The sequence below is a fragment of the Ruditapes philippinarum genome, unplaced genomic scaffold (assembly GCF_026571515.1).
Source record: "Ruditapes philippinarum isolate M1 unplaced genomic scaffold, ASM2657151v2 ctg183_1_1_1_1, whole genome shotgun sequence".
NCBI classification, from domain to species: domain Eukaryota; kingdom Metazoa; phylum Mollusca; class Bivalvia; order Venerida; family Veneridae; genus Ruditapes; species Ruditapes philippinarum.
The window spans coordinates 451,761-468,492 of NW_026859131.1; the positions used below are offsets into that span (position 1 = coordinate 451,761).

The window sequence follows — 16,732 nt, forward strand, 5'->3', positions numbered from 1 at the left end:
TATTATAATATTATGACAATTCTTTTGATTCAAAATAATGGACAAAGTCCAATGAAAGCTAAAAATCATGACTCATTTTTAAAACATTGCCTACAGTATGTATAGAATGCTCCAATTTCACTTCTCTGTTCTCTACATTCCATAGCTTGACATTCCCATCTTCAGATCCAGTGCAACACATCTTCACATAATCGTTATGCTCACACAATGTTAGAGCTGTCAGTTTTTCTCTATGTCCAACAAAGACAGATTGAAACTTTGGTGGACAATGGTCACATCTGTAAATGTAAACGTCATGTCGAGAACCAAACACCAAGATTCCTGCAGAGTTACTGTCTATGACCTTGCTACAGTACCAATTTGGTGAGGCAGATATTACCTTAGACATTTTTATTTCTTGGTGTACCTGAAATTAAACAACAATATTTAAATACTGTCTCTAAACATTAATATATACTAAGCAGACATATGACTTATAAAAATTAAATCTTTATTTACTAATTTTGAGAAGGTGCACAAAAAGAGAACATGTATATTTATTTTCAGTGCAGCCTTCTGATCTAACAATAACAAAGAAAAACTAAAAATTTGTACATAAGACATGGGTGCCCACGCACTCACTGTTTTGTCAATCTTATGACTCTAGGTCAAATATTTTTTGGGCTACATGTGCAACAAGTTGAAAACTAAAAGTCTGTTACTAAGTAAAGGGCAAGAACATTAAAAATACTGAATAAATCCACAAGCGAACCCCAAGGCACATAAGTAAACATGCTGACCAACATTCTTGTAAACTTTCAGGCCTACAGGTCAAGTACTTTTTGAGCATGAATAAGTTGAAAATTGCAAATCTATACTAAATCAAGGTAAATAACAAAACTAAAAAAAAAATCCACATGCAAAATCCCAGGTGCATAGCTTCACAGTGATGTTGATCATTATTCCTGTAAAGTTGGTTGATTCTAACTCAAGCATTCAAGGAACAAATAACACAACATAATGGAACGGTTATTATTAAGTCAAGGGCAATAACTCTAGAAATACTGGATAAATCCACAAGCTAAACTCCAAGTGCACATCTACACATGATGATCAACATTCCTTTAAAGTTTCATGACCCTAGGTTAAATACTTTTTGAGCTACATAAGTTGAAAATTGCAAGTCAAGGGCAATAACTCTGACAAAACAGAATAAATCCACAAGCGAAACCCCAGGTGTACAACTTCACATGCTAAGCAACATTTCTGTAAAGTTTCATGACCCTTGGTTAAATACTTTCTGAGCTATGTGCGACAGAAGTTGAAAGACAAGGGCAATAACTCTGACAAAACAGAATAAATCCACAAGCGAAACCCTAGGTGTACAACTTCACATGCTAAGCAACATTTCTGTAAAGTTTCATGACCCTTGGTTAAATACTTTTTGAGCTATGTGCGACAGAAGTTGAAAGTGAAGGGCTATAACTCTGACAAAACAGAATAAATCCACAAGCGAAACCCCAGGTGTACAACTTCACATGCTAAGCAACATTTCTGTAAAGTTTCATGACCCTTGGTTAAATACTTTCTGAGCTATGTGCGACAGAAGTTGAAAGACAACGACAATAACTCTGACAAAACAGAATAAATCCACAAGCGAAACCCTAGGTGTACAACTTCACATGCTAAGCAACATTTCTGTAAAGTTTCATGGCCCTTGGTTAAATACTTTTTGAGCTATGTGCGACAAAAGTTGAAAGTGAAGGGCTATAACTCTGACAAAACAGAATAAATCCACAAGCGAAACCCTAGGTGCACAACTTCACATGCTAAACAACATTTCTGTAAAGTTTCATGACCCTTGGTTAAATACTTTTGGAGCTATGTGCAACACAAGTTGAAAATTGCAAATTTTTACTAAGTCAAGTGCAATAACTCTGACAAAACAGAATAAATCCACAAGTGAAATTCCAGGTGCACAACTACATATGCTGAGAAACATTCCTGTAATGGTTCATGACTACAGGTCAAATACTTTTTGAGCTCAAGCTTGCAACACAAGCTGAAAATTGCAAAGATTTACCAAGTCAAGGGCAATAACTCTACAAATACTACATAAATCCACACGAAAATACCCAGTTGCACAACTACACATGCTTAGCAACATTCCTGTAAAGTTTCAGGACTTTAGGTCAAATTCTTTTTGAGCTACATGCGACACAAAATGGAATATTATTCAGATTTCAGAGATAAAATGTATATTTATTACGCTGTACATACATGTACTTGCTATGAAGTAATAATATAGCGTATTTTAACAACTTTCTGACTATTTTATATGCAGTCAGCGCATTTTAAATAAACAATTTTTATTGAACTTCATACCGTATAAGTGGTTTTTTCTGCGGGCTCCAAATTCTGCGTTTTTTCCAAATTTTGGCATGTTTTATTTCTGCGGACTTTATTTCTGCGACACATTCTTTGGACAAAACGTGATTTAAATTCTGCGGCTCATCTTATCAAAGTCTAAGTCACATTACTCTACCTATTTTATTTGCATGTACACATTCGCATTAAAATTGTGTTCATCATCGTTACCGCAAAATTATATAGTTTTTGCAAACAATTATTGCAACTATTGTTTGCTTGCAAACAAATATAATGCGCAACAGTAGACAGTATGCATCTTTTGACCAGCGTGAAATGACGTGTGAAAAATAAACCCCGGTAGTATCTTTAACTTAATAAAATTGATAGAAGTTAATCTTAAATCAGACAACAATTAATGTATACAACGATTATGTAGCAGTATAAGGGTTAAAATGGTTTTAATGATTTTGTGGTAAACAAACCTTTTAGCGTACAGGCAAACACTATGATGTTTTAATATCTTTATTAATAAATTGGCATAATTAACAATAGGTACATCCTTACAAGTACATATTACATGCTTAGCCGAAAGCAATTTTAAATAACTCGATGACCCGCTAACAGTTATAATCCGTTAGTCATTATTACTTCAGAGGAAACAGGTCATCATGTGGGACATATATCGTTTATAAAACGCAGAAATAAAGTCACCGCAGAAAATACCACTTATACAGTAATATGTTTACCTCAAATAAGTTGTTCGCGCACTTTCTTAAATATACTCGTTCATATATTTCAATATCAAAGAACATTTTATTTAAACGTTTTCATTTGGGTACATTCTGATAGTAATCCTGTCATAAAAAATATTTGCTTTGGAATTGGTCAAAATAGGTTTCCTGATTTAAACAAGTATTAATATCTTTACTTTATTATATTATTGCAAATATTTTTGGATGAAGTTGTAAGGCAAATAACAACTTTTCCATCGATATATAAAATATGTCCCATTCTTTCAGTTTACATATAACACATACTGATATACCATTAGCCAATAAATGGAATTCAGCATTTTTGCCTCATGTAAATTCAATAATCGGACGGAAATTATAAGTAGACGAAATAGAATGGTGACCTAATTATCTCTCTGTTAATGTCAATAAACAAAACAAGAGGGCCATGATGGCCCCCCCCCCCCCGGCAGGGCTAATTTTAACCCAAGGGCTTTTATTTGAACAAACTTGGTAGACTAGACACCTATAAGAAGATGTTTCATGCTTAACATCTAAGCTCTAACTCATTGGGTTTTTTAAAAGAAGTTTTTTTAAGTTTTTACTATACACATATAGTTAAAAACAATGACACCCCTCGGGCGGGGCCAGTTTTGACCCCAGGGCTTTTATTTGAACAAACTTGGTAGACACCTATAAGAAGATGTTGCATGCTTAATATCTAAACAGTAGCTATTTGGGTTTTTTCAAAGAAGATTTTTAAGTTTTTGCTATACACATATAAGGAAAATCAATGACCCCTGGGGCGGGGCAAATTTGGACCCTAGGGCTTTTATTTGAACAAACTTTGTAGACACTCACTAGAAGATGTTTCATGCTTAATATCTAAACTCTAGCTACGAGGGTTGATCAATATATTCATGGACACTCTTAATAACTTAATAATTAATCAAGATATTATAAAGATTTTTTGCTATTTAGGAGAAGAATTTAATACTATTCAAATATATTGTGATTTTTTAAAAACAAATCTCATTTTGTTCATTATATGTATCGCCATAGCAACCCTATACCGTACGAACGCCGCAGCTCAAAAAAAAATTATTTATCATTTTGAAATACTTAAAAATTGTCCTTATTTTGGCGTGCTTCTTTAAAATATGAAATTGACGGCAACGTTCCTTCATATCGTTTATAGAACATTTAAAAAAACAAGCGTCGCTACTATTTCGAGATGTTAATGGAGACAGGGGTGTGTCACCAGAGAGGAGCACGACGTTGTTGGAGCAGAGGGCAGTAATAAAGTTCTGTGTAAATCTTGGTACGACGCCAAAGCAAACTAAAGAAAACATGGAAATTGTATCTGGAACAAAAAGGTGTCTTATTCGTTAGTTTATAAGTGACACATACACTTCTGTGAGGATAGAGAAGAACTTCAGGATGATAAGAGATGCGGCAGACCATTTAAACTTGTTGCCATGCAAAAGTTATGCGAGTGAAATTGAAGACAGAGTTAAAGGGACACAAGTTAACCGGGTTCCATGATTTGCAGTCCATAGCATTGTCTGTGTTGCGTTCATTTGATACTTCATTGTATAAGAACATTTTCAGTCGGTGGGTACACAGGCATGAACGATGTGTAGAAGTTGGTGCTGCATTGTTTTTGAGAAGATGTAACGCCGACGTCACGACGTAACGTAAGTTGCAAATGAGCTGCGGCGATTAGCTTTACATGTATTTCTGAAAACTGTCATTTCGGATAAAATATATGGATTATTTATCTGAAACTTACACATCAAATTGATAAATAATTGAATAAATGTCAAATATAATTATATTAACTTTCCTTCACCAAAAAAAACAATTTATGGAGTGTGTCCACGAATTTATTGATCAACCCTCGTATTTTGGTTTTTTCAAAGAAGATTTTTTAAGTTTTTGCTATACACAAATAAGGAAATCAATGACCCCCGGGGCGGGGCCAATATTGACCCCAGGGCTTTTATTTGAACAAACTTGGTAGACACCCATTAGAACATGTTTCATGCTAAATATCTTAGCTCTAGCTCTTTGAGTTCTTTAAAAGAAGATTTTTTTAATTTTTTACTATATGCATATAGGGAAAATCAATGACCCCCTGGGGCGGGGCCAATTTTGACCCCAGGGCTTTTATTTGAACAAACTTGGTGGACACTCATGAGAAGATGTTTCATGCTAAATATCTTAGCTCTAGCTTTTTCGGTTCTATAAAAGAAGATTTTTAAAGTTTTTACTATATGCATATAGGGAAAATCAATGACCCCCTGGGGCGGGGCCAATTTTGACCCCAGGGCTTTTATTTGAACAAACTTGGTAGACAGTCATGAGAAGATGTTTCATGCAAAATATCTTAGCTCTAGCTCTTTGGGTTCTTTAAAAGAAGATTTTTTAAGTTTTTACTATATGCATATAGGGAAAATCAATGACCCCCTGGGAAGTTTTTTCTTTCGGTTGCCATGGCAACCAGAGTTCTGCATGGAGTTAAATTCTTTGAACAATTTTTAAAGGTGACCACCAAAGGAACATTCCTGTGAAGTTTGGATGAAATTGGCTTGGTGGTTTATGAGGTGATGTCATTAAAAGTAAAAGTTTACGGACGGACGACGGACGGACAGACGACGGACGGACGGACGCCGGATGAAAAGCGATCACAAAAGCTCACCCTGTCACTTTGTGACAGGTGAGCTAAAAAACAGTGAATATTTTATTTTCTATATTTATTGTCATATTAGTGAATGGCTCCCTCGATTGTTTGGAACTGGTCAATGCGCCAGAACCAGACAAACAACTGTATAAAACATTTTGCTTATTTATGCCACCCACCAAAAAGAAATTTGTTTACTGATATGATACAGAGTGTGGCATGCTTAGATAAGGTTAGTAGGCGGGACTTATTAGTAATACATTTTGACCAATGAATAACACAGTTATACACAACAGTTCTCCCTTCTCAACATTTTAGTCCATTATCATATAATTAATACTAATAATATAATCAAATAACAAGATAGAGACAACTTGTGGAATAATTTAACAAGATTAATTCATTCAGAGATTATATTCATTTGTAAACCAGATCAAACTATCAATCTATTGTTCTTAATTCACCTTTAACTTTTTATTACAATTCACACGAGTTCATTCAGTGGTATTTTACAACATAGTAGTGTTAAATGTTTAATTACATAGCACATTAACTGTCTGCACACTATGTTACGAATGTTACATTGTCAACTCAGTATGAGAAACGATTAGGTGGTTAATGCATTCTCTCAATGGGTATCTTCGTTCCCTTAACATTTGATCTGATCTTAGATTATTTTCATTTAATGATGGCATTTTCTCAGGATTACCAGTTACTAACAAAGGGTCATTTCTCTTGGTCATAACTTGCATTTCTGACAAATTAAGCGGGCTCATGTTAAACGGTGAACTTTCGCTGGAGATAGCTCATTATTCATTTCTGATTTTCATAGCAAGTCAACATGCCTTCTCCAGACTTGATTGTTACCGATATCAATTTTATACATGAGAGGTCCTTTGCGGGACAAAATTGTATCCGATAACCATTTTTCGGTTGAAATAGGCCTATAGTCTTACGCTTGAGTCTCCTTCTTTAAACTCTCGGAAATTTCGTGATTCCAATGTCGCCAGTTTCAGTCTTTGTTTTTCGACATAACCGTCTGTATCCGGTTTTAATAAATCTAACTTGCTTTGCAAACTCCTGCCCATAAACATCATCGCAGGACTTTCATGTGGCTTTGATGTACAGAATTGCAATAATTATGTTAACAAGAAATTTGCCAACTTTAGATTTAGGTCTCCTTTATCAAATTTCATAGCTCGGATACTTGACATAAAAGTGCCGTTCAAACGTTCCACTAAACCATTTGACCTTGAAATGAACCTATGAAGTCTACTTGAACTCGTTCAAAATTAGTGCGCAAATTTTCCCATGGGTGCACTGAAGTTGAACTTTTTCTGGCATTTTCTGCTGCATCTGCAGCCCTGGCATTGTCTCACCATATGTTCAATGTCCAAGTCAATGCCAGGCCGCCAGACATAACTTTTTCATTTTAACTATTCCACTGTGGCTTCAGTGCAGAAGATCTAAAACTTGACCTCTGAGTTTCTCAGGAATAACAACTCTTATTCCCCACATTAAACAGCCTCTTTGAAAAGTTAATTCATTCCGGCGCGTGTGATAACCTTTCAGGACAGGGTCATTTAAGTTCAGACTCCAGCCCTTGTTTACATTTTCGTAAAAACGCGATAAGATAGGTTCGCGCTGCGTTTCACGTTTGATTTGCGCTAGTTATAGGAAGTTTATCAATTGTTCATTGAAAATACTTCCTCAAAATTACTTTCATTTTCTAATTTTAATGGCGCGGGCAAACGTGACATTCCATCGACATTAGTATGTTTCTTAGTACTTTTATATTCTATATCATAATCAAAGTCTGACAAATAAACCGCGTATCGTTGTATTCTCGCAGCAGAAGTGGCAGGAATGCCCTTGCTGGGAGAGAATATAGATAACAGTGCCTGACAGTCTGCTTTCAGTGTTAATTTTTGACCATATAGATACGGATAATATTTGTGTACTGCCAGTATATTGCAGTAGCTTCCCTTTGTACTTGCGCGTACATTCTTTCAGACTTTGATAGCGAATGGCTTGCAAATGCAATTGGTTTCTCACTGGCATCGGGCATTACATGTGATAATATTGCAGAAATACCAACAGGGGAAGCATCTGTTGCTAACCGTATGGGTAATTTCGGATCGTAATGGATGGGTATGGACGGGTTCTTACGTAATCAAATCTTTTGATTTTGCAAACGCGTTTTGACATTCTTTAGTCCAAACAAACTTACGATCCTTTTCTAGTAGTTGATTAAGAGGTTTAATTACCGTGGCTAGGTCATTTAAGAACCTGTGATAGTAATTTAGTAATCCAAGATATGTCCTGAGAAATGTGACATTTTGTGGACGTGGCTTATTTAAAATAGAATACACCTTATCATTAAATTTCCACAGACCGTTTTTATCAATTTCATGACCACAAAATCCTCTCTTGAATAAATTGACATTTTTCTTTATTCACTTTTAAACCATATTTTGACAACCGTTGCACAACTGTTTCTAAGTTACTTAGGTGAGCTTGATCATTTTCTCCTGTAATGACCATATCATCGAGAATGCACTGTACCCCTGGTATTTCCCAAAGAATTTGATCAATTGTTCTTTGCCATATTGCAGGTGCTGATGATACTCCATAAGTCAATCTATTTTAAGAATATAGACCTTTGTGAGTGTTAATCGTTAACATTTCTTTTGTTTTGTCATCGCACTCCAACTGAAGATATGCTTGACGTAAATCCAACTTTGAATATTTCTTCCCATTTGCCAAATTCGCAAAAATGTCCTCTTTTCTCTGGAGTGGGTATTTATCTACATTTATAGCTTGATTTACGGTGACAAATTAAATCCAGAATTTTACACACATTATAATAATAACATAAATATCTAATGGATAAAATTCCTGAAATTTAATGTCCAGTTATCCTTGTGGCCAAATTGTTATGTTTTCTATAGAGAAGTTACCACGTCTATAATGCTGAACTATCGTTTATTAATTGATTTGATACAGAGCGTGGCATGCTTAGGTAAGGTTAGTAGGCGGGGCTTATTAGTAATACATTTTGACCAATCATGAATGAATAACAGAGTTATACGCAACAAATTATTTTTAGTATTATTTGATAAATAAGTTTTGAATTAAAGTATTTTAATTATTTTTAGTATTATTTGATTAATAAGTTTTTAATTAAAGGACAATTTACAGACTTTTCTAAGAGTAAATATTTGTTTAGTAAATAATTCAGAAACAATTAAAATATGTAATAATTTATTTAACTCATTTACATGTAACATGCAATAAAACATTGTGATGATTGTCATAACATTTTACTGGTTCAAAAAACCATCCATAAATTCACCAACTTTCTCCAAGAATTCCTCAGTCCTTAATTCATGATGATCGTATTGCCCACTGTTATACAAAACAATTTTATCCATTGACTGTTTATTGCATGTCACCTTGCTTATTCAACAATTTGATTGGTTGTTTATTCAACAGATATCTTGTGATTGATTAGATAATTGGATTAAAAAGGTATTATTGTATGAAAATTAAATAAATAAATAAATATATAAATAATATTGTATGTAAAATAAATAGATAAATAATATTGTATGAAAAATAAATAGATAAATAAATAAATAGAATGAATGAATGAATGAATGAATGAATGAATGAATGAATGAATGAATGAATGAATGAATGAATGAATGAAATATACATAAATTATTTATCCACTTATTTTAATAAATAACAAGAACGTGTTTGTTAAACACAAATGCCCCCGGCTCAGATTCTTGTCAGTAGCAATACTTCAAAAAATGTTTACCCATTCACTCAGTTATGGACAGAAAAATCGCCAAAAAATTGTAAACACAAGTTTTATAGCTTGACAAAGTCATGGCATTTTGTAATTGTGAAAAATATAAGTTGCCAAGTCATTGCTCTGACTTGTGAAGTTGAAAAATATTCAACTTCATGCAAGTTATCTTCCTACCAAATATGAAATACATCTGTCATTAAATAAAGGCTGTATGGGCAAAAGTGTATAAATCTATTTTGAGCACTGGTGACCTTGACCAAACCGACCCCTAACTCTATCCAAAAGAAGAATACCATGTAAGTTATCTTCCTACCAAATATGAAATACATCTGTCAATAAATAAAGGCTGTATGGGCAAAAGTGTAAAAATCTATTTTTAGCACTTGTGACCTTGACCCAACTGACCCCTTACTCCATCCAAAGGAAGAATACCATGCAAGTTATCTTCCTACCAAATATGAAATACAACTGTCAATAAATAAAAGCTGTATGGGCAAAAGTGTAAAAATCTATTTTTAGCACAAGTGACCTTGACCCACTGATCCCTACCCCAATCAAAAGGATGAATACCATGCAAGTTATCTTCCTACCAAATATAAAATATATCTGTCACTTAATAAAGGCTGTATGAGCAAATGTGTAAAAATCTATTTTTAGCACTGGTGACCTTGACCCAACTGACCACTAACTCCATCAAAGTTTATGTTTCTATCAATTATAAATAACATCTGTCTATAGAATAAGGTCAATACACCTGTAAAAATGTAAAAATCTATTTTTAACATTGGTGACCTTGACATTGGTAACATTGACCTTGACCCAAATGACCCCATACTACACCCAAAGAAGGAGGTGTTTGTATTAAACTAAGACATCAACTAAAAAATAAAGGCTGTATGAGCAAAAAGGTTTATATTTATTTTTTAAACCAGTGACCTTGACCTTGACCCTAGAGACCGCTTACTCCAAAAAAAATTAGAGGACCATCAAAGGTATCCACCTACTAAATATGAAAGATATCAGTAAAGAAATTAAGCAATTAGGAGAAATTTAAGATAAATCCAACTTGCCGAAATAGGTTAACCAGACAAGGCCCTATTTTCAAAGTGAAAAAAGGGAAATAACTGGGAAATATGGATGACACAGTTATATACCTTGGCAATATATGTGCTTTGTATTGATAAGTAAGTGTGGAAATTATAAAGCCATTAGTAAAGATAGCACTTAAGATATTTCCAACTTGCCGTTTTAGGTTAACCATTATTCATTTTGTAGGTGCTGAAAAGGGCAATAACTTGGTAAATATGAAAGCCAGAGTTATGAAACTTGCCCAGATCATGTACTTTGTATTGATTAGTAAGTGTGTAAACTTAGAAGCCATTGGTACAGGTAGAACTTAAGAAAAATCCAACTTGCCGTTCTAGGTTAACCTCGTAAGGACAGACGGACGGACGGTTCAATTACTATATGCCCGGGGGCATAAAAAAAACCAGTTTGTATTTACCTTACTTACAAAATGTTGTTAACAAATTAAGTAAACTTACGGTATCACATGCTATGTGTTGCCAGTTCCATTTGTTTTCAATTCATTTAACAAGATAATTTCAATTAAAGATACAAAGAAAGTGTGAAAGAGTTTATATACTTTAATATATATATCAATGGAAAATTCACACAAGGGTTCACAAACTTCACTTTCTGAGTTAGCTAGAATATTCAATTTTCCTTTTAAATGAAATTAGTATAAAATATATAAAAATAAAATAAAAAATAAAGAATTTACCTGCTAATAACTTTGTGATATGAGCCTTTTTGTAAGGGCAAAAACAACAATATATCCATTGTCTTTGGTCAATTACATGATAAAATAATAATAAAATATGTTAAAACAATAAACAAAATTGGAGTTCTATGATATCACAGTACTAAATGTTTATCGGAAATATTCAAATATAAAAATCATACATCATGAGATTTTTCTTCTATTTAAATTAAAAAGTGTTCCTTTTCCAAGACTGTCTGTCAAAAATTTGAAGATCCAATTTAAATGTCATTTTTAAACTATTTTCAATGTCTGCCATTTTGGATAATTACAGAAGAGGTTATTACTATGGTATCACAGTAATCCCCAAAAATGCAAGTTACTGTTAGTATGTATGGTAGATGGGTCAAAATCTGAAAGTTAAGTTGTACAAAACTTTGAACAGTTAACTTGCTATAAAATTCAAACTAAATGAACAGATGATATGTCAGTATATATGTGATTATAACATATTTAATTGACTGTGTAAAAACAATTACGGGAAATAGAAGTCAAATATGAAGATTTTATAAAATAGTTTTCTTGCCACAAATTATTCCCCAAAATTAAATTTATTGGCAGATGAAAATAAAGTTAGTATGCCAGTTTAGCATGGTGGTGGTGCTTTTACTAGCAGTCACAGAAAATCTAAATACTGTGATATCATAGGAACCGATTATACGCAATCACTATTGAATACATTTAACAGTTTCTACATAAATAATTGTTTAACACAAAATAAAAATGGGGGTAAAGTGCAGGGCACTAGACACCTTTTGGGGAAAGGTATATTTTGCGTCGTTTTAAGAAAAAATTTGAAATTTTATGTTAATAGATATTATGTATTTAGTGTATTTTTTTTATCACATTTTCTCATTACACTATTTCCTACCATTGGTTTCAATAGTTTGTAATTTTCCTACCATTGAAATCAATTGCTAGTGTATTTTTTTTTTAATTTAGACTAACAAATCAAACAAATTACTTTATGTGGCTTTATTTTAGAATTTGGAGGGGATTTTTTTCTGAGATAGGGGAAAAATACATATGATTTTGAGAGGGGAATGGTAGATCTACCCATATTCGGCCCCAAAAACAACCAAACGAGTGCCCTGAAGTGTCTCAATCAAATATTTTAAAATGAGGGTTGGCCTGTCTGAGGGGTGAAGTCTCTGCAAAAAAGGGCTTAGGGTGAAGTGTCTGTGGGTGAAGTGTCTGTAAATCTTGCCCAGAAGCAAAAATATCTCAAAGCGATCATATTTTATAGGACAAACCTGTATGGCGTATAGTGAAACCCCATTGTATCGTGCTATTCATTGTATCGATCTATTTACAAATCTTTCAATTTCTTGCAAAATGTGCCACCTACTGATTGTTTACATACACAACAATGTCACGAAAATCTTTCACATTTGTTTTTGTGCTGTAAAAATGATCAAAAAACATGTAATACGGGGAAGTCAAAGACCGGGCCCGCAAAGCGGGTCCGGGCTTTGGCTTCCCCGGCTATAGACTACACGTGTATATTTAAACACATGTAATTAGATATTGTGATAAAGTCTATGAAAACACAGGCAAACATCTCTTTTGGTCAATTAAAAATTCTGGTGAAATCTTGGATAAATTCAAAATTAAGAACTTTCAAGCTTCAACTGTCAGTACATACGATTTTTCTACACTTTATACAACTTTGCCACATAAATTAATCAATGATAAACTAATTTCCCTAATTCAGAAAACTTTTGCAGGGGAAAAAGTTACCTTTCTAGCATGTAATTCTAACAAAGCTTTTTTTACTAACGGTATTGTAAAACATTATACTATGTGGACTTGTGACGAAGTTTGTAGAGCACTCTCTTTTCTTTTAGACAACATTTATGTCAGGATTGGTGATAACCTATTTAAACAGATCATAGGAATTCCTATGGGTACTAATTGTGCACCCCTGGTTGCCGATTTGTTTTTGTACTGCTATGAAAGAGACTTTATGTTGAGTCTCTCTGAAGATAAACAACAAGATGTTATAGTCGCATTTAATAATACTTCCAGATACCTTGATGATATTTTTAATTTAGATAATCCTTATTTTGATCAAATGGTGTCTGACATATATCCGCATGAACTACAACTTATTAAAACGAACTCTTCAAATTTTAGTACATCATTTTTGGATCTTCATATTACTATCAACAACAATTCTATTCACACGAAAATCTATGATAAAAGAGATGACTTTGACTTTTGTATAGTTAATTATCCACATTTAGATGGAGACGTACCCCATGCAACATCTTACGGGGTTTATGTTTCCCAGTTAATTAGATTCGCTAGAGCTTGTAGCAACGTAAAGGATTTCAACGAGCGGAACATTTTTATTACCAGCAAGCTTCTAAAACAGGGCTACCGCTATCATAAATTACGGAAATATTTTACTAAATTTTACAATCGTAACTTTGATTTAATTTCCAAATTCAATAGTGATTTTAAAACTCTTCTGCGACAAGGGATTAGCCAGCCTGGTTTTTATGGCGATGTGATTTACAAACTTCGTAAGATTTTGGGTCATGTTAATTTTTCTGCTGTTTTTTCTAAAATCATTAAACGTTTTATTAAAAGAGGTTATGACCCTACTATTTTAAGACATACTGCATGTTTAGTGTTCAACCCTTTTACAGTTGGACACTACGCTTTCCTCTTTTGATTGCATCTGACGGACCAAGTGGGAGACTCTATGATGGATAGTTTGTAAAGCCCTTTGGGACTGAATTGTCTTAATGTTCGTCTTCTGCCTTGCTTCGTCGGGCCCTTGTAGGTGATTTTCTTGTTGCTCTGTCTTGTTTTAGGACATTGAGTACTTTTGTTATGGTCATTGGGTTTACTTTTATATGTTTCTACATGATCATTTTAGTGTTTTACTTATTTAACCTTTTGTAACCATGACAACTGTTAGAATTTCACTTGGCGGGGATTCATTTTATTTACACTGTCTCGTTTACAGGAACATGGTGGGGCTAAGAGCGAGGTTTGGTGCACCATTAACCGGTTTAAACTCCCCAGCAGTCATTATTATGCTGCTGACCGTTCCAAGGCGGCGCCCCACTGTGTTCCTCAGATGTATGTCTTATGTTGTTTCATACTGTTTTGGTGACACTTTTGCTTGTGTCCCTTGTTGTTTTCTCGTCTACGGTAAGTATCTTCCCCATTGCCTCTAGTTTTTATTTCTTTGGTTACTCCCCACCCCCTCCCCCCCCGGTCTCCTGTCCCCTTCCCCTTTGTGGGCCTATTTTTATTTTCTTTAAATTCCTAATCAGTTACAAATTAATTATCATTTAATGATTAACCTGTCCGTGCTCTGTCATTGCCCTGTCCTGTTTTTGTTTGGGGTCCCCCTGGGCTCCTTGCCATTGGTTCTTGTTGCTGGGTCATGTGGGGGTTGCGTTCATTGAACGCCGCCTTTCCTTGTTGATCTTGTTTATCATATTTTAAAAGAAAATCAAATAAAAAACAATTAAAAAATATATAGAATTCTATACCTATCAATGAAATTTTCAGTGTCAGTTCTAGTCGGGCGCCGCCATTTACAATGTAACTCAATGATAATAGGCGGGGTATTCCGATAACGGAACAAATCTCAACTTTTCGGATAAATGATAATCGTCGAGTGTTCCGAGTGAAAACGGAAGCGGTGCATGTAATACCGAATGACACCTTTAAAACGGAAAGAATGAAAGGAATTTTTAACGACTTCCCCGTTCATAGGCCTTGCCTAATTTCATATTACGGGGAAGTCAAAGACCGGACCCGCGAAGCGGGTCCGGGCTTTGGCTTGCCCGGCTATAGACTACACGTGTATATTTAAAAGAAAATCAAATAAAAAACAATTAAAAAATATATAGAATTCTATACCTATCAATGAAATTTTCAGTGTCAGTTCTAGTCGGGCGCTGCCATTTACAATGTAACTCAATGATAATAGGCGGGGTATTCCGATAACGGAACAAATCTCAACTTTTCGGATAAATGATAATCGTCGAGTGGTCCGAGTGAAAATGGAAGCGGTGCATGCAATACCGAATGACACCTTTAAAACGGAAAGAATGAAAGGAATTTTCAACGACTTCCCCGATCATAGGCTTTGCCTAATTTCATATTATTTGTAGATAATAAATAGACTTATAAATAGTGTGTTCTTATTAAAAGTACATTTACTGTCTGTAAAAAGTTCCTAGATTTATGCTGACATTCTAAAACAGAATTTTTGTTTCTAATTGATTAAAAAATTTAACATATAGATGGCTCAGGCTTCCCAAACTTTGACTAACTGAGCGATTTTCACAATGCATCGATATAATGGAGTGACCTGCAACCTGTTCGACATGTCTGTAAATATCCGTATATTCTAAAGCTTAATACTATATATAGATCTAAGTGATGTTTATCATGTAAATATTATGACAAAAGGATCAAAATAAATTATACAAAATAAAGATTCAGGATGATTTAATTTTTTTAAGTTGTTATGGGTAAATAGATCGATACAACGGGGTTCCAGGCTACCTGTAAGGCTGTATCTCTGTATCTCTTACATGAGCGTGGTTAGTGACATCAATAAGTTTTATCCAAGTTTTAGATGTCAGGGCGGTTTACAAAGATCTATTTTACAATAATTATTTGACGGGCGTTATAACAAATAACGGGCAGTTTCGAGCGTGCAATTTCGTTTCAGATACTCTTTAAATTAGAAACAAGGAAAATTACAAACTCCTCAGTATTCTGGTTCCCGGCATCTAACAAGTTTGCGTAGCGAAAGGGGAAGGAACTCCAGACTAACTCCTCAGTGGTTACTTCCCCTTTATCAGGGTAGATCACTGCGTAGATGGTTTATTTGAATACGTCAGGGCCCATATCACCGTAGGGAACGTGTTACAGTATTCGCGTTTCTCTGGTTACAGTATAGAATTTTAAAGATGGAGGATTATTTACGGGGAGGACAGGTAGGTGTTATTTATTCCGGTCCATACTACAAGTAGTTTAGTTTCTAAAAGATGTTTTTGTGCTTTGCTTGTAAGGAATCGAATCCGGTATCTAGTCATATATTTCTTTTAGACTCTGCACCGCAGATTTATCTCTATAATGTCTCATAAATATGAGATTTGACAGTTTGAAAATTTGAATCGAGAGACCAACGCAATTTTCTTCCAATTTTCGACATTATTTATGCATGCCTAGAAAAGTAAATCTGCAAAACGTTAGTCCTTTATGTTAGGAAACGTTTATAAAAGTATATGACCAGTTGAACCTATTTTCCTGTTCGTTAAATGCGTTTGAAAAAATAAACAATGTTACAG

The 16,732-nt window shown here is 34.1% G+C and overlaps 1 protein-coding gene across 1 annotated transcript in view; it reads right to left on the reverse strand.

Moving 5' to 3' along the window:
* The window catches only part of LOC132755362 (gem-associated protein 5-like), a 101,000-nt gene extending 84,812 nt beyond the window's left edge, over positions 1 to 16,188 (reverse strand). Inside the window, exons 1-2 of the mRNA XM_060746234.1 lie at positions 16,143 to 16,188; positions 95 to 406 (exon numbers count right to left, since the gene is read on the reverse strand). Coding sequence (XP_060602217.1) covers positions 95 to 388 — 294 coding nt within the window. The 5' untranslated portion in view covers positions 389 to 406; positions 16,143 to 16,188. The remainder of the gene's footprint in view (positions 1 to 94; positions 407 to 16,142) is intronic.
* Between the last annotated feature and the right edge of the window lie 544 nt (positions 16,189 to 16,732).